The sequence below is a fragment of the Mytilus californianus genome, unplaced genomic scaffold (genome assembly GCF_021869535.1).
Source record: "Mytilus californianus isolate M0D057914Y unplaced genomic scaffold, xbMytCali1.0.p SCAF_5, whole genome shotgun sequence".
Classification (NCBI taxonomy): domain Eukaryota; kingdom Metazoa; phylum Mollusca; class Bivalvia; order Mytilida; family Mytilidae; genus Mytilus; species Mytilus californianus.
This window is the reverse complement of record NW_026262701.1, coordinates 86,539,522-86,563,534: the sequence shown is the minus strand read 5'-3', so window position 1 is coordinate 86,563,534 and position 24,013 is coordinate 86,539,522. Positions and strand designations below refer to the sequence as shown.

Here is a 24,013-nt window from a genome sequence, read left to right as displayed (position 1 = left end):
AACTCTCCCCCTATATTTATTAGCAGATATTTCCCTTTTTCTTTTGACCGGGAGACAGATTAATATAATGGAAACCTTGTTTCCGAATCCCTTTGTATTTTTAAATGTTACTGCATTTATATACGTATATGTCATGAACATAATTTCTTTTAATAAAATATGTTTAAATAACCTTTCACCTTTTAATTTCGATTTACGGAACATTAAGGTAAGACGTATAGTAAAAATAACAGTTTAGAACTAAGAACCGCAACTCTGTAATGACAATATTACACAGAGCACAAAAACACAAGCACCAAGAAAAGAATATGAAACAATTATTGACTATCAAAGATCGATCTGTCATTATCCGGCATCAAATTCCCCAAAATGACAAAAACATATTAACATGCAAAGAGACAACCACTTAAGAAACATTTACATGTGGTAGGGTGACACTAGTCTTGTTTTATATCTCAATCCTTCATCTTTCATAATCTCGATCAGTGGACTAAGGAAAGGAAAGCAAAGGAACGCACAACAATCATCAGTGACAGGAAAAACACTTGAATTTTTATGATAACAAAAACAAACTTTACTTTGTGTCTTTTTTGTTGTGAGGGATGTATAAATACTCTGCCACGTCCGGTCTGCGTTTTTGTTAGATGTTTTTCTGTGTTGGTGTCGATCTGATGAGCTCATCCGTTTTTAACTGATTTTTATAGTTTATTTACTGTTACGCCACTGTCCCAGGATAGAGGAGGGTTGGCGCCTTCAAACATGTTTAACCCCGCCACGTTCTTTATGTGCCTGTCCGAAGTCATGAGCCTGTAGTTCAGTGGTTGTCGTTGGTTCATGTCTGTCATATTTGTTTTTCGTAATTTGTTTTGTTATAAATTAGATCGTTAGTTTTCTCAATTGAGTTGTTTCACAGTTTTCATGTCGGGGCCTTTTATAGCCGACCAATAGGTATGGGTTTTTCTCAATGTTGAAGGCCGTATAGTTGCCTATAACCCATTTGCAATCATACTACATCTCCTTATTTTTATAAGTATGAGCAAAGTATTTAAGGGGAGGACGACCATTTTATTTTTTTATTTTTTTTTTTGGGGGGGGGGGGAGGATTTTTTGGTAATGAATATGCAGAATTTCTAAGAACTGAAAATATGAATATGAATAACAAAATGCAAGATACATGCAATTGAGTACTACATTGACAAGAAATAGGCCTGCCTAGCGAAGTTGTAATTGAGTATTCCGTCCGCAAAAAATCTCCCTGCAACCACCAGAATGGTCGTTTCCATAGCCTGCTGATATAATCTATGTCCTTCTTTACCCGCGGGCGTCGGTGGCTTCTCTTTAATGCAGACGCCATACAGCAAAATCAACTGTTAGTCACGATCTTGTGTAATACGCAGAACAAACTGTAGATTATTCCAATGCAGGAGAACGAAGGACAAGTTCAAGTGTTATTTCAAACTACTGTAATTAACAAATTTATGCATTCATCCCCTAAAAATACTTGCTAGCTGCCAACATCTATGTCATTTGGTCTCTGGTCGATAGTTGTCTCATTGGCAAATCAACAAGTCTAAACTTGATAATTTTATAAATTGTATTACTGTAAAAGTCAGATGTTAGATTCCTGCAGACTGAATTATACTTCGAGAACAAATAACTGTATTTGTGATTTGATCAATTAATGATACCTGTATCCCTAATGCGGAAGTCTTTTAACAATGAAAATATTACGTGCATTGAATCTAAGACGTCACTACAAACACGCATGTACCGAACCAACTGAGAAATGAAATAGTATATATATTTGTTTAGGGGCCAGCTGAAGGACGCCTCCGGGTGCGGGAATTTCTCGCTGCATTGAAGACCTGTTGGTGACCTTCTGCTGTTGTCTGTTCTATGGTCGGGTTGTTGTCTCTTTGACACATTCCCCATTTCCATTCTCAATTTTACAATAATCCATAGCAAGGAGTCAACGTAACATCATCAACGAGAAACGGGAAACTAACAATAGAAACGGAAAAGTCCCATTTTCATAAATTTTGGTATAAACATTACTGTGGCTTTCAATTTTTCGTCTTATGTTCATTTATTGTTGCTTTGTGACTGAAAGGGAATTCGTAACGCCCGCAACAGATTAATCGAAAACTGCTTTGTTAAATAGGAAAATTATTGTTTGACAACCTGGTTTGGTAATGTGGTATACAGAGCTGCGAACATCCCTTTGATAATTGTCAATACAGACAAACAGGCTTCAAAGGAATGTTGACTCACAAAGAGTCTCTTGCTTTCCAGAAACAATAAACACAACTATTATCAAAAGTATGCTTTGTCACAAAATACTATAAAACGATGTCCTAAACGAAAGTGAGAGATAAGTCATATAAGAACTGGAACATGATTGACATTTACTGGATGCAGCTATAAAGCGAAATTTATATGGTTTTAATATCAACATTTAGAGGAACAAACATAGTGAGAACCTTGTGGTGTTAAGGAGCAGGCTTCATTTCAGTAGTTGCTGAAGCGTGTTGACCATAGAACTTTTCAGCAGAAGTCGGTATGAACGCAATCGAAATTCAAATGAAAATATATAGTTCTTATGTTTCGTAAATATAGTTATTGTTTTAGTATAATATAATATAGTTATTGTTTTAGTATAATATAATATAGTTCTTATAACAATGTCATAATGGTACATGAAGACACGATTATGTGCAATATCCGGAGTTAATCTGTACAGAAAATCAATGAAGAATAACACTTACCAAGGAGGTAATCCTGGATAATCATAGGTCTGTTCTATGTTCCTTTGGAATTTCAACAAAAGATGAAGAACTGGATCTTCCATCACTGTATTAGATACCTAAACTACATAAGTGTTCTTGCAAACAACGTTATATTGCTGGGTTTTCCAAGTGCTCCACGAAACCTCTTTCTAAATTATTAACATCAATTTTATCAGCGATCAAAGCCGGGCTTCAAAGTTATTGTGAAACTACCTATTCTAGAGGTGGCGTGAATCAGATGTGGATACTAAAAAATTCCAAAGATCTTTTAGAGTACATACAATCTAAGACTCTTTCATCTTGCAATAGTATTAAAACATTTGACTGTTCTACACTTTACACCAAGTATTCCCCATTCCAATATAAAAAGACAAATTGAAAGAGTTGGTCCTGCTTTGTTTTATAAAAAAGAATGGACAACGTAGATACACGTATCTAGTCTCGGGAAGGGATAAATCGTACTTTGTAAAAAATCACTCTGAGTCAAACAAAAAGTTCTTTGAAACCGACATTATCAAGATGCTTGATTTCTTGACTGACAACATATTTGTTACGTTTGGAGGACGCGTTTTTCAACAAACAATCGGTATTTTCATGGGATCCAACTGTTCCCCTCTTCATGCCGACTTGTTCCTTTATTCATATGAGGCTGTCTTCAAACATGAATTTTCTTAGGAAGAAAAAAAAGAAGTTAGTAGTATCCTTTAACTTTACTTTCCGCTATATAGATGATGTTCTCTCACTAAATAATTCAAAATTTGGTGACTATGTTGAACGCATCTATCCCATCGAACTTGAGATAAAGGATACAACAGATACAGTTAAGTCTGCCTCATATCTTGACTTACATCTAGAAATTGACAATGAGGGTCGTTTGAAAACAAAACTTTACGACAAAAGAGATGATTTCAGCTTCCCAATTGTGAACTTTCCATTTTTATGTAGCAACATTCCAGCAGCACCTGCATACGGTGTATATATCTCCCAGTTGATACGATATTCCAGGGCTTGTATTTTCTATCATGATTTCCTTGATAAAGGGTTGCTGCTGACAAGGAAGCTATTAAACCAAGAGTTCCAAGTTGTGAAGTTGAAATCATCACTTCGTAAATTTTATGGACGCCATCACGAGTTGGTTGACCTTTATGGAATACCCGTTTCACAGATGACCGGATATGTTCCAATTGTCGTAACTATAATCCCGTCCCCTTTTCCCCGAATTTGACCTACCGAATTAGACTTATTACCGGGTTTGTACTAACATGAACAACACGACGGGTGCCACATGTGGAGTAGGGTTACCACTGGATTACTTACCCTTCTGGAGAACCCCCCGTTTTTGGTGGGGTTCGTGTTGCTCAGTCTTTAGTTTTCTATGTTGTGTTTTGTGTACTGTTGTTTGTCTGTTTGTCTGTTGGTCTTTTTCTTTTTTTAGCCATTGCATTGTCAGTTTATTTTCTACTTATGAGTTTGAATGTCCCTTTGGTGTCTTGCATCTCTCTTTTTATACCCCTCTCATATCAAAATCATATCATTGGGTAAGTTGGACCCTCAATCACCAGTGGTGATGAGATAGTGAATTAAGGTGAAACTAATTTTCTATTCCTATCCTATCATTGGGTCATTTGATCGCTCACACAAAAATGGAGATTGGCTAGTGATTTAAGGTGTAGTTGGTTTTCTATCACTATCCTATCACAGGGGCATTAACCATCTATCCTATAACACTAGTGGTGATTGGCTAGTGATTTGTGTAGGTAGCTGATAATTTTTCCTTTAATTCTGACACACCAGTGATGATCTGCTAGTGGTTTGTTTAGACAGCTGACAATCTACCTGTCCTATAATACTATAACACCAGTGGTTATTGGCTAGTGATTTGTTTATGTAGCTGACAATCTGTCCGTAATAATACTGACAGACCAGTGGTTATTGAGTAGTGATTTGTGCAGGTTGCTGACCATCTATCATATATAAAACTAACAGGCCAGTGGTGATTGGCTAGTGCTTTGTGTTATAGACGACCCTCTATCCTATATAATACCGACATACCAGTGGTTATTGAGTAGTGATTTGTGTAGGTTGCTGACCATCTATCATATATAATATTAACAGACCAGTGGTTATTGGCTAGTGATTTGTACGGGTAGCTGACCTTCTATTCTTTAATACTGACACACCAGTGGTGATTGGCTAGTGGTTTGTGTAGGTAGATGACACTCTATCCTATATAATACTGACACATTAGTGGTGAATGGACTAGTGATTTATACAGTTAGCTGACCATCTATCCTATATAACTTTGACACATCAGTGGTAATTGGCTAGTGATTTATATTACTATAGCAGTCGCTGACCATCTATTTTATATAATACTGACAGACCAGGGGTAATTGGCTGTTGATTTGTATAGGTAGATAACCATCTATCCTATATAAAACTGACAGACCAGTGGTGATTGTCTAGTTATTTGTACAGGTAGCCATCCTATATAATACCAACAGACCAGCGGTTATTGGTTAGTGGTATGTATAGGTAACTGACCATCTATCCTATATAATACTGACAGACCAGTGGTGATTGGCTAGTAATTTGTACAGGAAGCTGACCATCCATCCTATATAATACCAACAGACCAGTGGTTATTGGCTAGTGGTACATATAAGTAGCTGACCATCTATCCTATATAATACTGACAGACCAGTAGTGATTGGCTATTGATTTGTACAAGTAGTTTGTATATGTAGCTTACCATCCATCCTATATAATACTGACAGACCAGCAGTAATTGGCTACTGATTTGTATAGGTAGCTGACCATCCATCATATATAATACCAACAGACCAGTGGTTATTGGCTAGTTATTTGTACAGTTAGCTGACCATCTATCCTATAATACTGACAGACCAGTGGTTATTGGCTGTTGATTTGTATAGGTAGCTGACCATCTATCCTACATAATACCAACAGACCAGTGGTTATTGGCTAGTGATTTGTACAGGTAGCTGACCATCTATCTTATAATACTGACAGACCAGTGGTGATTGGCTAGTGGTTTGTACAGGTAGCTGACCACCCATCCTATATAATACCAACAGACCAGTGGTTATTGGCTAGTGATATTAACAGGTAGCTGACCATCTATCCAAAATAATAAGACATATAAGGGGTAATTGGCCAGGAATTTGTATAGGTAGCTTATCATCCAATCGAATTAACGGGCAAATGAACATATACACAACACCACTGGTGATTAAATATTGATATAAAAACATAGCTGACTGTCTTGACAATTTTGCTACTTTTAGCAAACTTCACTGTATGAAAGGGAAATCCCTGAATAGGTAGTTAAGTTGATCAATTTAGCTTTTCAGTCACATCACTCTTGCAGGAGACTACATATTTGTACTACCAGTTGACCATATATCTGGACCATCTGTGCTTATTGAAATCACAGAACGCTGTTGCTTAATTATAGGGTCTGTGGATTCATTATTATTCATGGGATACCAATTTTGTGGATTTCATTGTTAAAATTAAACCACAAATTTAAATGTTCAACAAAGTATACATTTTCTATAAGATTGTATGTAGACATTGGAAAAACCACGAAATCAAATATCCATGAAAATACAACTTTTCCTCAATCCACGGAAATTGGTGCCCATGAAAATAAATGAATTTATAGAAGCTGACTTATAACACTGATCAGCTTGATGACATAAACAAACTTGACTTGTGAGTTAAACGACAACACGGAGTACACCAGGATGGAATTTCCATCCACTATGGTTGGATACAATTGTTCAGACCATCTTTTCTCCTCATAACTGAAGATTTGTGAGCAACAAATAAAAGCAACTATTAGACAATACTTTAGATTTATTTCTGTAATATTTACAGTTGCCATAATGTATAATATTTGACTGCACAAATTTTGTGCATAGATACAATAGTAATGTTTCAACAATTCATATATCTGTAAGGAACATATTTAACAAAAATATCATTTTTTATTATTACAACTAAGTTCATATCATGACAGTTTGTTTGAAGGCTTAATTGTTGGTATGTATATCATACATAATCTTGATAAACAGAGTTGTGGACTAAATTTGTTATTTGATTAAAATTTTGGCAATATTAAAACGTGCAATTACAAATAAAACTTGTAAAGCAAAATCCCAAATCTATCTAAAATTCTTTTCTTAAGAATTTGGAAGCTAAAAAAAAGTATTTTAAAATGTTAAATAAAATATTCAATATTTCAATGATAAGTATTTAGCCTTTAAGATTATTAAGTTCAACTTCCATTTCATCTTTGATCATATTTTATAGAATAAAAATATTTTAAATTTGATTTTTGTTACATTTGAAGAGTAAGTAAGTAGGTGGTGGATGTATATAAGATAACAATCTCATAAAATCGTGAGAAATAATAAAAATATAAAAAAAGAACAGTACTGTTATTGCTGTTTTCTTTTATAGCTGAACTAAAGCTGCTGTTCACCCAAACTAAAAGATGACCCTCCACTGTGTGTCCCATGATCACTTAAGTGGTTTTACTTAAAAGTATCTGAATTAGCAACAAAAAAGGGGTTAAACTTTTTACTGTGAATTTCACTTTCTCAGTCACAAATATTTATCTGCATTAACACATTAAAACCTTCTTAAGTAATTTTCAAAAGCATTTTTTCTTTTCTTTTTTCAGAATGTGAATTTTGGGGCTTTTGTGGACACAAAATGATGTCAGCACAAAAGAAGAAGACATCACCACAAAAGTGTTGCCTTAAAATTTTGAAGGTTTTTTTTTAGTTGTATTTTCAATTCCTAAACTTTAAACACATTTGCATACCAAATATTTTCTCTTCATCAAAAATCACTTTGGGACACACAGTTATCCCTCCACACATTTCAATAAGAATTGCCCACAATTTATATTTTTTTTATTTTAACTTATCAGGGACAAAATAATGTTTTTATCAAGAAAATACAAAATAAATGGCAACTTAAATAATAAATAGTTTTGTTATCTAAATGATCAAGTCTAAAAATCGTGCCCAATTTAAACTATAAAGAAAATGTTTTCTCTGGTCATTCTTGCCCAAGAAAACTGTTACAGAACCGAACAAAGTCATAACAGAGAGATCATTCAACCTTGCTCTTGAATATCCAAATATATTCAATTCTTGACAAATGGCAAGATATAACAAATGAGAAAATAAAAAATTCAACAAAAAAATGAACACAACTATTTCATAAATGCAAGGAGTTACAGCACTTTAATAATAAGAGTTATAACCCCTGGTTAATACTAGAGTATTGCAGAAAAGCAAATAAAACAAAAAATAAAATAACTAGAACACAAGCGGTTTTGTTCATATTAACTAAAAGCTAGATATGACTTATACATAGTCTGTAGTTTTATTGAAGTATATACCCTTTTATTGCTTTTATCTTTTATCAGCAGTATTTAAATTTGTTTTCATAATAAAATTTCCAATGAACACAATATTTCATGAATGAGACAATTTTAGACTAGTAAAAACTTACAAAAAGTCTGCCATTTAAATGTTCTCTAACAAATACTAACATCTAATTGTCTAAAGCAATTGTATAATTAAGAATGTTTTTTACATAATACAAAATGATGGATAATTTACAATTTAATGACATAAGTGGCAGAATCAGTATCTGATACTGCTCGGTGATTTCTACGTAATTATTTCTGTAATTTCAAACATAACATGGAAAATTGCTGACCTTAACTAAAAAAATGTACAAAAAAGCTTGACAAGAGAAAAGTTAAACAATTTAGTTTTCCACATTTTGTGTTAAAAGGTTTTAAATTCTTTTCTTTTTCGAAATATGCGAAAAAATGATAGATCGTAAGGCAAAATAAAAAAGAATTCAAACCCATTTCAAATTGCATTAATTTAACTTTAAAAAAAAAGAGCATGTAGAAAACCTTCAATTTTGTATCATTCACTTTTATCAAAAATAACATGAAGAAAAAATCAAAATATGATCATCTGAAGTCACTTTAAAAAAGAAGCATTTCAAGACATTTTGATAAATGAATTTTTCAAAGAGATCAAAAAGTGATTTTCAAACATGCACTGGATTTATAAAAAAAATATATAACCATTATGACACTAATGAAATTCTGTCTAAAAAATATCAATGTTTGGGCACCAATAAATGAACACAAGAATGCCTTTACCATTACAAGGTAAACCATTGCGTGAAAACTCGATAAACTTATGGCACTTATATAAGACACAGTTTGATAATGATATGCATATTCCTAAAATTTCCTGGGTCTTCCGTAGGCGAATAAACTTGTCATACTGTTCGAAAATATCAGTCAATAGTAAAAGTAAAATAGAAATTTGTTCTTATATGCAGTAAAGCAGTCTATCTCAGATCTTCAAAATTCATTTGATCAAATATTTTTTTCATTATAAAACAAACAAGTTTATCTTATTTTGCAGATGTTTAAAACTATTTTCTGTATTAATGTTTTTAGCACTGACTAAATCGTTTAGCCTATTTTCTCAAATATTTTTTTTCAAAATCAGGAGAAAACTGATTTTACGTATCATTTTTTTGGAAGGGGGATCATTTTTATTTGCTACTACCCTTTTATTGAAACAGAACAATTAATAAGTATTCCCATTAATTTATTACTTGAAATTAAATATTTCATAGAATATAACATCACAAGGCATCTAAAAACATTTTAAAAATTGGACGAAGTTTTTACAAAGGCACCAAGGAAAACTATTTGCATCAACTTGAATAAATATCCTTAAAAGCACATTTATTAAAATAAAATATAACAAATATAACAATTGTGGCCACAGTGCCACATACCAATTTACAACAATTGGCCAACCAAAATAAACAAATTATGGCCAAACAAGAAATAGATATTCTTGCTATTAACTAATCAACAAGTAACACTTTCCAACCTATCAACCTGATTGGTTAAATGTCCAACCTTTCAACCTGATTGGTCAAATGAACTCATTCTTATTTTTCCTATATCATGATCAATAAAATGTACATCTCAAGATCACATGATCAGTAAAAGTCAACAAGCAGTCACTGCTTGAAAAAAGTAATAAAAAAAAATTTCAAGTAAAAACTTGATCTGCACTTTTGAGTCACTCTTCACAAAAACTGTCATGCTAAAGCTAAAAATAGCTTTTCCATCAATCAAAAATCCTTTCTGCTGAAAAGCCATACCATATCACCGCTTTATCACAACATTTCAAACAGCCGAAAATTCTCACCAATCAAAACAATAGTCTGCAATCATGACTGTTTCCTCTCAAGCCATCCTATACCTTCTAGCCCCGACAACAAAATGTTTGAGGAACAAACTATAAATAGAATATATTATTCTGCTGCCTCTACAGCTTCAATCACAGATCACGGTTAGTTAAAACCAAGCACTTAACTGACTACTCATCATCTTTGTCAGGCTGAGGCTTGACATCACATGCTTCAAACAGCTCCTCTGGGGTGTATCCCAGCAGACTATGCAGATCACAGACAAATCTGTACACATAACGCTTTCCTGCAGTTTTGTGTATAATGTTTTTGTCATAATAGTATCTTAGACCCCTGCTTAACTTTTCATAGTTCATTTTGGGTTTGTTTTTACGAATTCCCCATCTTCGTGCAACTTCATCAGGATCTGATAGTTTGAACTCCCATCCATCTCCTGTCCAGCTTATAAAATGTTGACATGACTTATCTGTCAGCTGTTCAAGTAAAAACTGCCACAACTGTATTGGTCCGCTTCCTATAAATGTAAATAAAGAAACCTTTAGTATATGTATCTGACTAAATATTATAAGAACTTATTGTAGATATATGATGTTTGACTGTTCTTAAAATTCACAACGACCAAATCCAAATCATGAAATACAGTGAAGAAATAACCTAGTGTATTAACAAATAAACTTCAATGTACTTGTCAAAAATATGTATGAAACTGAAAATCAAATTGATTCTTTACAATTTCGTTCATATTTATAAGGCAAATAAAAGTATCATTGATGAAAGATGATGATTTATTTTTGCTTTCATCATGAATACTTATGGTTTTTAAGGTTTGTGTTTATACATATGGTTAAAGCACCCTTACCTGAGTAACCAGCAAGAGCAGCAGCCTGTATCATAGGTTTACTCTCTGTAGTGTACATATCTGTTGGTGACGACTGGATACTACGATATCCACCACTATTACGACTCGACCAGCTCTCATTCAGTTCCTGTTGGATACAGTCGTGCTGAGACCATGGACATTCCTGTTTAATAGTGGGTACCATCTGATATGGTTGTTGGTCATAGTATGGATCTTGTGGAATGAATGGGTCTACAAAGGAAAGACACCATGCATTATAAAGATATTCAAATTTCCAATTACTTCTGTTAAACAACTTTAAGAACGAATTTATTTTTTTTTTAACAAAAAGTTTGAAATACTTATAGAAGATAAGATATTGTTACAAAAATATTTCTTTTTCGTTTGTTATAAAACCAATTCTATTGATGAATAAAAGTTGTTGACCTTAGATAAATTGATAAACTTGTCTTTTGGAGAAGAAAGTGAACATTTAGATGCTACTGTATATTTCACAAGATTTTTCAAGGCTTTTTCAATATTGTTAAATTTTGTAAATATTTTTATCCTTACTTCGACACATGTTGTCAATAGGTGGTCTATATTTTTGCTCTGGAATCATAGGATAAAACTCTGTAGGACTGTGGTCATAGTAACTGTTGTTATGGAGACTCTCCACACTCTGGTAATCAGATGTATCTTCATAAGCCTCACTTTCATTCAAAGCTTTGATAGACTCACTGATCTGACTGCCATATGAACCTAAAACACAATAAATTTTGTTTAAAGGGTGATAACACACTATTAGGGTGGTAATTGATTATTACCAGTTTAAAGGGAGATAACTCAGAGAAAAAAAAAACTGAGGTAAAGTTTTATAAGTGCAACAGTTTTTATTTGCTTCATCTTGAAAACCTGGTGTTTTGTTTTTTGCCTTTTTTGTGAAATTAGCAGAAATGTAATGTTCAAACTAAAATTATTTTGCTTGTGGAAATCTCATTTTTCCTTATCAAGTCAGTTATATTCTGATTTGACCATAATCTTACTACATGTAGCATAACATCAAATTTGATCACAACTACAACTTCTTTTGTCTCTCAACTTTTTTGATTTGAAAACTGAGAAAAGCCCTATATTGAACAATATATATGGAGATGATTCATATCTATATAAGATATGATTATTTACTTACATTTATTGTCCACATACGGTGTTGACTTGTTATCAACATAACCTGAAAAATAAACAAATTATTTATTTTATTATCACTTTATAAACAATTATACAAAGATAAATGTATCGTTCTAGAAGTCAATATCAAGTGTTTAAAATTAAAAATTAAAATTTTCCTATTAAGAATTTAAATTGCAAAGATTTTTTTCTTTACAGTTGACAGGATAGATCCTTCCAATTATTTGTTTTGCTTATATAAAGTTATGTATCAAATTATTAAACTGTTAATCGCCTAAAAAAACTTTCATGTCAGACATAATCAAAATTTATATAGACCATTTTTCATGACCCGTTTGAAAAGAGTACTGAATATGTATTTAGTAAAATACACTTGAGATAAACTGTGTGCAGGATTCACCTAAAGAGTGAGAAAAAAGAAAAAAATAACATTTCTCCTGTTATTTTTGTAATTACCTTGAAGCATTGAGTATCTATCAGCAAACTCTGGAACACACATTGTTTCACTATAGTTCTGTGGGACATTACTCAATGATGCCCTCTCCTCAGCTGCCTCTACAAAATAAAACACATTTAATTTCTGAACTTTTGAAGGAACATTCAAGTGCTCGATCAATAAATTGGATTTAATTCTTATCTATGCTTGTTTTCACATGCATCATATGAAGAATTATCATATCAAATTTTATCATATAATCCAATTTTCAAATTTAGTCAACAATTTAGTAATTATCTAATTTTCATAAAATGGCTATAATAACAAAACAATACTGCTCCTGTTAATACTATCATCTGTGTGATAAGTACTTTTATCTTAATATGACAATAAAAGGTTCATAAAAACAACATTTAAGGGGAAGGGAAAAAAGATTGCTTTCCTCTATGAAAACAAAAACAATACCAGAACACTTTTTTCTAATGTGGTAATTTTGATGCCAATCCTCTTGATATAGGCAGGACCAAGACAAATATTATTTTAAATATGAATTCATTTTTTTATTTACAAGTAAATGACAATAGTAAATTAACAACCTTCTATAACAAAAACTTTCAGCTTCAAAAAACTCTTTATGACAAATGTCAAACCATTATGGACTTTTAAATTTCTAGAAACTTCCTGAACAAACTTTCAACTAAATAAAAAAAAAATGTAGTGTTAACTGTTATGTATTATATGTACCTTTCTGCAAGCAGTCCAGATGTTCCCATAAAATATCTCCCATAAATGGGGGAGCCAACTGAAGGAAATCCTCTTTTGCCATTTTGACGAGAGTTTGTCCGTTCATCCTAAAATTGTTCATATTGATATTCTCCAAATGGAACTCCTGAATTGCCCACTGTAACCACTTAGTAATGTGTGACTCGGTCCACAGTGCTGGGTCTGTCAATACAAAAGTATAACTTACAGTTCAGATACTTCACAAAACTAAAACAAGCTAAAATGCAGATACAATGATGGCGCAAACATTAACCTTTAAAGATTGAAACAATTATAATCAAACATTACCATTATGTTTTAATATAGTTAACTCAAAAAGTCTAAACCTTTGTAATTTGTTTAAATCATATCTAGGAGAAGCCAAATTAATACGACAATTTACTGATTGCAGATCGCAACATGAATACCATCTCAAGTGCACATCACAACCCTGTTAAGTAATTAAAATGGTCGTTTAAACATGTGTTTAATTAGTAAATACGAACACCTTGATAATCAGGTGGCAGGTAAAATAATGACCAGCTTATGAAACACAGGTATTATAATTAAAATATGAACATCGGTATTGTCTCCAGTATTGTCTCCGTGGACGTTGGAACAGATTGGATCACATGTCATACTATTCTCACAAGGGACACTTAGATCATAGATTCATCATCATTTAATAGTCATACTATTTAACTGCCTCTCATTGATCATTTTTTTGCTGTATCGAGTTGCATAATTTTTATATGAAAAATATCATTTTTCTTTTTTCTAAGTACTTAAGCCTACTTGAATTTCGACATGGGAGTGGGCGCTTAAAAATGAAAACAAATTTGAAAATGTTTTTTTAAAATAAAAATCAAATTTACTTTAAATAAAATTTTAAGCAATTTTGTTCATTTATTTCTGTAAAAAGTATTTTACGTAATACAAAAAATGCAGAAAACAATATACTTATCCTAATTTGAGAACTACAAATGATGATTTTGGGGTCAAACTCTGAATGAAAAATTACTCTGTAATAAGAGCATCACATGGAATAGAAAATTACAGTAATCAACATAATTGTTTCAACTTAAATTTGTCTCATTTGATCAATGGAAAATGCTACTTTATTAAGGGCTAGACTTGCTTTATAAAAACATGGAGTGGCCAATCAAATTTCTCAAGTGCTTTTTTAGAGGTTTTATTTGCATGTCTTTTTTGTTTTGTTTTTTATTAGACCCAAATTTGTTAATAATAAGAGGCCAATTGACTTAAAAAGAAGCCAGCTATCCTCCATTTTGAAAAATATACTATTCATACATAAAAATTGGACTTTTTGTTGATATTTCTGAATGCAAATGTACCTTTAGGGATGTCGTATTGTACTTTTTCAAAGCTTTTGAAACTATCAAGGAGAGCCTGTGACATCTTCTGAGAAGTTCCTGGTGTCAAAGGTAGAACCTGGGTAGTTACAGGTATATCTGCAAAGATTTAAAGAAAGACTCATGAATAAATTTTGATAACACATATTTTTTTTTTAAGTTTGATACCTACAAATACCTTTAAAATTACTTTCACATGTCTTGTTTCTGAATGAACATCAATTTCATGATACATTATGTGTACTTTTAATTATTTTATTAAAGACTACATGGATATTCTGATAACCACTTGGGTATGCTATAATTCTAATGCATTGTGCAATGTCTATGTCAAGTAAAGATTCTCTTTAACTATTGGGAGAGTTATCTTTCTTTGCTGCCATGTAAATGATTCACCTATAAGCACACAGGTGATGGTATACTAACAGCCGTCTACAAAACTATATTTTTCTATGAATAATGCAAATTAGGCAGATTACTGAAAAGCAAATTAAACATCTTTCATTTCTTTTTGTTTGGTTTACTCTTTAAAATACACTTTTTTAAATGAATCATTGACTGTTTGACCTTTTTTGAGAGCTTTCTGACCTTTAATCCCTATAATCCTACCAATCCTTTATAGTACATGCTTATTTAATATGCACAAGGTGAGAACAAGCAGGTATAAAAACGATGTTTTTATTGCATTTTGATATTTTTCAAAATATTTAACAAGAATAATTTAATTTTATGTAACATTGCAGATTTGAAGCCAATTATTGACATGGCAACTGACACCATATTTATGATTGTTCACTTGAACTCCGTTTAAATTTAAGGTTTTATGTAACCATAATTATAACAGGTACACAAATAAACCACAAACACTGACTCATACTTTAAATTTAAAAACTGTCCTAGATTTCTAGCCTTTGACCCTCTTTCTCACAGTATCTTATTAGGTACATTCATAAATCTTATGTTAATAACCCTGGACCACATGACTTCTTTATGAATGAAACAGCTGCCATGGGGGGAAAGCTCAAAATGTGCATCAGTCACACACACACACACATGGTATATCTATCTACTATATCTTATCTTTTGAATCTTTATTTTTTGTTAAATCTGCAAACCATTAAAACTGTCACAGGCTTTATGCCAACTTGAATTATCATTTCATGGGTATAAAACATGGAATATGAAACTCATTGATGTAAATGTACTTCCTGATTCCACAGAACTGCTTCCTCCTGTCACAAGCCAGACTGGGAATGGGGTACAATAGGTCACATGATTAGGAACTATCTTCCTGATTCCCCGGAACAGCTCCTCCTGTGTCAGGACAAGCCAGACTGGGAATGGGATGCTACAGGTCACATGATAAGACACTCTTTTCCTCATGCCATCACCTGTGAGGATATGAGATGCTATGTCATATGAACGAAGTTAAACCCTTCCTACATATATGTGATAGCTCTTGAGGGTAGGATAGTCTTATTCAACGAGGGTGGGGTGCTTGGTCACATGACTAGGTACAATCTTTTTGTGTGATATGGTAATTGATAAATGATATTAATGAAAGAGCAAGCCAAGTCGTATAACATAACTGCATATACATGTACATGTATTATTTTTAATGTAACAATTCTCTTACAGTAGGGTATGCAAAGTCACATGACAAGGTAACCTTGAACTGTATTTTTGTGTTGTTGGGTTGCTGGAACATTGATGTGTACCAACATCTAAGTTTATTCATATCTATAAATGAGTACAGCTGCCGTAAGAGAGGATATTCCAAGGGGAGAAAAAACAAGAAGAGGGTAGAGAAATGGAATAATATTACCTTCCTTGTGTAATAAGGATAATCCAGGTTAGAACATAGATGTACGAGACCTTTGGGTATAAATACTTTCAAGAAATAGCAAAACCAAGTCTGAGTGTCCATTACAATATATTACAGAACATCTTTCAGATGATCCTTGAAGGAAAATGTCATTAGATGATTTGTGTAAAAAAAAACTCTGGTAATAAATCTAAAGTTTAAAAGGCCTTATATTTAATACATTTACAGTATCCATAACAAAAACATGACACAAAAACAAAATATGAAACGAACCTTGAAACCCATTTGTGAGGCATCAATAAGAATTACAAGTTTAATTTTCATAAATAAGTAAACACAACAAAACTCCTGAGAGTCATATAAATAGAACTGCTTTTAAAAATTTATCTCCATCAATAGATTCATGGTTCTATTTATTCATTTATTCATGTTTTTAAAAAAACTCCTATTTTGCTTTACTTCTGTGGGCAATGTCATTAGTGCCTTCTATGTTTAAGTGCTTTGTTCAATTTTTAAAGTATCATTTTTATTTTTAAGTGACCTTGACCTAATGTAAAGAGTGTGTGGGTGTACATAAGCTGTCAGATATCATTAATTCTAACAAAGAAAGCCTGGTGGTTTTTGTATTATGCAAGTTGACCTTCATTAAAGTAGAGTAACAGACTTTTTGTGGTCAGACACAGGGGGAGGGGATGGGCATTTAAACACACACACTCTTTTCAAGTGGTAACCTATTCATTGACTTGTGACACTATACTAATTACTTGATTGTAAACACTCCTTTCATCAATATATAAAAAATAATATTAAAAATGGTTGTTTTATCGGTGAAATCACTATTTCTTTTTAACAAATGAAGGAATCGCTAAAATATACATAACTGAGTTTAAAAGTTTTCAACATCTAGTGATGAAATATTAAGTTGCTGCTATTAGATTTTTAGAGTGTTAAAATCTGAATCTTTACCTTTGTTCAATTTTTAAAGTATCATTAGAAGAAACTTCACTTGAATGATTGATTGATTGATTTTTAATATGTGCAGTGGCAAATATTTCAAGAAAGATGTAAGGAAAAAAAATCTTGACCAACTTAACCTTTAAGTAAAATCCTACCCAACATTCCTAGCTGTGTTCCCAGTATTGTACAACTTCATACTGATCCTCATTTCTACAGGGGAGGGGAACAATTATTTCATTCTGAATCATTAAGGGTAATGGGGATGAACTCCATAATTACCTCCCCCTTATTATTATGACATTTTAAATGAAGTTAATGAAGTTGGATATTTTTATTGGCAATGTAAATGTTATATGTGACAGATTAATTATACAGTTAACTTCAATTTACATCTAAATCTCTGATTAAGGTTAATTTCTAACATATGGGGCCAAAGGGCACTGACCAAAGAAGTTTAATATCATTAAATTCAGATGAAAGTGACCATTCATTTTAGACATTTTAAAGCAATAACTTTTTCTTTTATTGGCTGATTTATATTCTATGGCCAAAGGGCACTGACCAAAGAAGTTTAATATCATTAAATTCAGATGAAAGTGACCATTCATTTTAGACATTTTAAAGCAATAACTTTTTCTTTTATTGGCTGATTTATATTCTGCCCAAAAATCTTGCAACATTCAATATGAATGAAAAAAATCCTCCAATATTGAAATCATTTTAACACTTTAATAAGAATGTTTTTTTTAAAAAAAAAACCACAATCTTAATAAATCTATATCAAATCATCACACTATTTAGTTTCCATGACAACTCTTTCTAAAACATACATCAAATGACCATAACACACCATGCTCACTGGCCTCTTCATCATTTATAATTCACAGAAAAACTCCCCACTGCAGACAAGCAATTTACTCATACCACAAAGTCCTTACCACAGACCACTTGTAGCTTTGATATCAATATAACATACAGCAAACCATCCATTATCAAAGTAAAAGACTATAGCAACCAAACCTTCTTTGTACTCTTTCTGAAGTTCATACAGCTCTCATTTATCAATGTTCAATGTAAACTTGTTAATCACTACATGAAATAAAGTAGGTATTTAGCACTTGGAATCCTTAACTCCTCTTTCATATAAGTTTTTTTTCCAGTTTTTCCAATCTTTAGAAACAAGAAGACTCTTAAGAATATAGAATAGGGTTATGAGACCAGATAAATTTTCTAAGTTTTTGATTGTTTTCCTCACCCAAAGTTGATTTAAGTATGATGATTGTCATTTATGATTAAGTAAGAATTTGGATTACTTGACAATTTAGATTTTTCATAAGGAAAAAAATTTAAAAGTTTTTTTTTTTAAACGACTATCTGTGTAGTCAAAGATCTGACAGAGCTCAAATGATATTTTACACAGTTACAACCCCCAGAGTGTCTCCTGTCATCTGCATGTTAAAGTGCCACCTGATTCCTAGTGTAAAGAGTACATGTATTTTTTAATTAATTACTGGAGGAACTAAGTGGCTATATCCTTGACTCTGATCTGAAGTGCCAGTAGCAGGAAACCAGCTCTATGTCGTCTCTGATTACAAAACTGATATAAATTTAAATTAATTCATTTTAATTCAAAACACACTTAAAAACTTTACTAAAAGCATAAGTGTAAGGAGTTTCTTCTCATCTAAAAATTTGAATAAATTTTGTACTCTGGTAATTTTGAAAATACTACCACTGATTGCTAAAATCAGAAATATTTTTTATGACTAAACAAAAATTTGTTGATTGAATTTGACCTAAAAATAACTCAGTTCCTTATTTGTTTTTTTTTAAATATGGTCAAACAATAAATGATCTTTAAACTTTGAAATAAAACTGCATAATTTGAGGAAATATTTATAACACAAGGTCATAGGTCAGTACTCTCAATTACAAACTAGATTGTAAACTTTTACCGCTTATATACTTGTGAATAGTTACAACAAAGAAATCCTCTAATTCCCTCTGGATATAACTTGTAAATTAATACATTTTCTGTATCTTCTTCATATTTCATTACAACATACATGTACTTTTAAACAAAGGAAAATTAAATCAAAGTTTACACCATTTTTTAGAACTTTTCATCGGTGAAGTGCCCCTCCTCCCTGAGGCATGTGTAATTTCTATGATAAACCATAGTTAGTTGATCTACAATCTACAATTTAACTTTATTATACAAATTATATGTTGTTTAACAAGTCTGTGATTTTCTTGTAGATTGTTTACATGGACAGAATGACTCCTTTTATCATGTTTAGTTATCAGGAACATGAATTAGTAGTTTATTACTAAGTTTTATCTAACTGACATAACATGTGTAAATTTAAGTTAAAAGATGTCTTAAATATTCTGCTTTTGTCATCAAATTGTTAACTTTAATGTTGTTTTTGTGTTGTAGAAACAAATTTAATCTAATAATTAACTCGTTACATATATCTTATCTGACATCTTTATATCATTTTAATGTTTACTTCACTGCTTAACAAGAAGTACAGTTTATTTTCATCTTGAAAAAATAAATGATGTCCACCTATATTATAATTCAAACAAGAGAATTAGTTTTAAAAAGGGGAACAACTCTATTGACAGAGTCCACTTGTCCTTTATCTAGGTCACTATTCACTACCCCAAATTCAATTTGGGTTATTTATAAAACAATTTTATTGTCAATTTAGAAGAGACATTTAAATAATATCTAGAAGCTGAGTAAAAATTCATAGTATCATCTTTATGTAGGCATTTTGCTGTTCAGACAAAATTATATTATATTTTCTTAACATTTCATCAAGTCACCTAATGATTAAAGATGCTTAAAACTTTCAAATTTGATAAAGTTTGGTAAGTTGTGACTATCTATTTAAAAAATAATAGGACCAATATGCCAAACGAAAACCATTCCTTTAAAAAAAAGTAAAGCTCACAAATAAATTCATTCCTGTTTTGAAAGTTTTTCAACTCAAAATTTTATACAAACTTATACAATTTGTGATTTTTTTTCAAGATTGTCTTCAATAGTAACTTTTGAGACTGAATACCATTCGGATTTGAAGGAATTTGCAAACAATCTAAGTCATTTCGTATGAATGAAAGGCAATATGAGGTATATTTCAAGAGACAGCAACCCAACAGCAAAAATAACAAAAAAATCATTTTGAAGCCAACATATAATTTCAACAATAGTCAAGCTTAAATTACCCACAAGTTTTAAAAGTTATGAATGAATTAAACAGTTAATATAAAGAATTTTAATCTATGTTTCATCAATTTATCAATACTGACCCTATGAGTGAAATACAATGGAAGGTGGCCACTTTTTTTTTTACTTTCTTATCTTTGATATTAAACATTTTTGTCTCTGTTTCTTAACTTGAAATCTTTGAAACTTGCAGTTAATAATTTGTAAAATAAGAATTCAAAAACAAATTTCTTCAATCTTTACCAATAGCAATTTAGTCATCAATACTTCTGTATAATTTCAGATTGTAAAGCACATTATGTTTGTTTCATTAAACATCAAAAGTTATCTACAAACTTAAATATGCAACTATCTTTCTTGGCATAAGGAATACCTGTTTTATTTGTATTGCAAGGTTACACCCACGAAAATTGTTCTTAATTAATAAAGGACCAGTGCAAAACTTATAAAGAGGATTCCTTCATATCAAACGTATTCATCTGTTATATACATGCAAAAAGAAGAAAAACAAAACAACTTCAAATACCATTATCATTCGTTCAAGTGTCTGTAGATAATTAGGGCAAAAAGTACAAAACTTTCTTGCAAAACCTTGATTGAGGCAAATATTGCTGATCTGTAAAAGAGTGTTTAAATCTTTTTATGAGAATGTATAAGTCTTCGAGATCATTCCCTTTTTCAAATTTATCAAACACGATTTTACCAGTTGCAGTAATTTTGCTTCAATGACTGATGGGTTGCACGTTTCAGGTGTAGGAGTTTTAAAGATTATAGAAATCTTTGGTTAATGAAGTCAGATTAGCATGTAGAAGAAGATTTTGGCGTGCAGTGTAACGATCGGGTTACCATCACCTGCCCTAACTGTTATGATAATTAAGATGATGAACACAGGTGTTTTATACCAATGGAATAAACTTCTGACCCAATCCAAATAAATAAACACAAGATTTACATTTTTGTACTGAGCTGTCTGATTGAAAAGTATCTTAATTAGACTTCATCAGTCAGAAAAAAATGCTTCATAAGTACTTTTCAATTCTATTCCATAAAGAATATTCTCAAAAGTTAAAAGCATCATTTCTGACCTTTGTCTGCAAGCAATATTAACAGTTTTTATATTTCAAATGTCCGAGACAGAATTCCAGAAGAAGATTCAAATTGAAGGTGTGATATAGCTAAAGTAACTTTGAGTAAACAAATTGGCTAAACCAAGTCTTAACCTCATTTATTTTCCATCTTCTCATAGTTATAAAAAAGTTAAAAAATACTTTTCCTGTATTTGTATGCAACTTATGCAGTATACAGTTGAAAAGAATGGATGCATCAACGATGTGAACATACAAAAATACTGTGAAATACTAAGAAATAGTCAATATATCAAAGGGACAAAGCTTTTATTGGTGTTCTTCATCTTGATTGTTTCTGAAATTTATGTTTTATTGCTGATCCAGACTTGCAGAACCAATATGAACAACATGAACATTACATTGACTTATCATTTCCAGTATGGTTTGTCAAATTTTCAGTATAATTTAAGATGTGTGTCACTTAATTAAAACTTTGTCTAATATCCAGTCTTAATTTCATTCTAGCATCCTTACCAGCCATGTTAAGAGAGGGCATGTGACACTCGTGTGACAGCCATGCAGCATTTCTGCCATTTATATCTTCCATATTAAGGAAATGCATTTAAATATTAGACATTTAAATTATCAATTACAATTTGGTAACTGTCATATAAACACAATATTATTAATCATGCAACAACCCAAAAGCTCTAAGACCCTAATGCGGAAGTTACACAGGTCATCTACATGCAAAAAAGGAACATGACAAGTCACATCTCTGTAGACCACAATTAAGGTACTTACCAGAGGTGAAAACTTTGCCGTTAGTATGCCACGAGGGGAATAATGATGCTATTCCCTTACTCTTTGTACCACGTTCTATTACCATGTTCTTTTCTTTCTGAGTCATTTATAAAATTTAACATTTGAATCAGAATCCATTAATGTGTCTTTTGTCCAAAAGTAATATTTAATCATTCATATTCAACCTAGATTACACCTTTTCCCATAAAGGTATTAAGAGTCAAGGTAAAAAGTTTTGAATCCAAGATTTATTAGTCGTAATTGTTATGTTTAGTTCTCTGCTCTCCTTTTAAAAAGTTCTTAAGCAGCTGTCGAGAGTCACTTTGCTTTAAATGTTTCCAATTGTCCAGTCAGTTTTGAAGAAATTTCTTTAAAAGTTATGCAAGTTTCCAAACAATGGCTAAAGTTTCTTGTGTCAACTTTAAGTTACGCAAATTTGAGCAAATAAACACTTGAATCTTGACCAGCATTTACACAAACAATAATGTATATCTGTCCACCTGTATCAACAGATAATGTGATCACACCTTGCCATCCATTAGAGAACTTTTCTGTCTATCCCAAAATCACACTATTTCATTGTCTTCACTAATCCTCTATGCAAACTTTTTTATGGCCTACATTAATTTTTGTACACACTTTTTAATTCATATATTCACCCCTGGGAATTTTTTACACTAAACAGAAAACTTTATGAATGAAACTAGATTAGCCAGCAGGGTTCCATAAATCACTAAATCATGTAAGCTCCAATCAAATTCAAACTAATTTACATAATATATCTAAGCTCCACCTTAGTTGTATTACTCTAACTTTTATGAATGAAAGAGTTGCTGCTTTAGTTTACATTTACCAGCGTGGCTGACCTACTTACAAATTTCATTAATAAAACCTACTGAGGTACACCCAAGGGGAATTATAGTTTCTAGATTTTAAATTAAATATGCAAGATGAAAGGGTCGACCAAAGAATAAGTTTTTAACAAATAATTTAAATATTTATATTCTGTATGCATATTTGAAAAGCTAATTTGCGAACAAACTGCATATTAAATCATCTATGAAATGTTTTAATGTTATGTACACACATGTACATTACACCTCTACTATAGAACATTAAAAGCAAAATTAAAAACTGCAGCTTGAACAGACATCCATGCAAAAGCTATTCTGCAATTGTACATCTGTTTTATATATTTGATGCTTAATACATGTAACATATATAAATTAGAAAAAGAACTTTGAAGTCAAATTAAAAATTTGACTAATACACGTTCTTTCTAAATTGTCATTTTAAAATTTGTGCATCTTTCATTGATAAATTTCTCTGTGTCCTTGACATTTAATACCACAAACACAAATATAAAATTTGAACCACATAGTTAAATAGAATTGATAGTTGCCTTAGAATTTTATTGTTCAGTCAGAAATCTAATTA

At 31.5% G+C, this 24,013-nt stretch overlaps 1 protein-coding gene across 2 annotated transcripts in view; it reads right to left on the bottom strand.

Moving 5' to 3' along the window:
• Window positions 1–6,650: 6,650 nt before the first annotated feature.
• The window catches only part of LOC127701663 (ETS-like protein pointed), a 38,545-nt gene continuing 21,182 nt past the window's right edge, over window positions 6,651–24,013 (bottom strand). The window contains exons 1-8 of one of the 2 annotated variants that reach the window (XM_052205657.1): window positions 22,577–23,307; window positions 14,668–14,784; window positions 13,295–13,495; window positions 12,571–12,669; window positions 12,116–12,157; window positions 11,497–11,685; window positions 10,945–11,175; window positions 6,651–10,599 (exon numbers count right to left, since the gene is read on the bottom strand). In XM_052205657.1, the coding sequence (XP_052061617.1) occupies window positions 10,256–10,599; window positions 10,945–11,175; window positions 11,497–11,685; window positions 12,116–12,157; window positions 12,571–12,669; window positions 13,295–13,495; window positions 14,668–14,784; window positions 22,577–22,682 (1,329 nt within the window). In that variant the 5' untranslated portion in view covers window positions 22,683–23,307 and the 3' untranslated portion in view covers window positions 6,651–10,255. Of the gene's footprint in view, window positions 10,600–10,944; window positions 11,176–11,496; window positions 11,686–12,115; window positions 12,158–12,570; window positions 12,670–13,294; window positions 13,496–14,667; window positions 14,785–22,576; window positions 23,308–24,013 lie in introns of those variants that run through there. The other variant, XM_052205656.1, reaches the window with a different exon arrangement.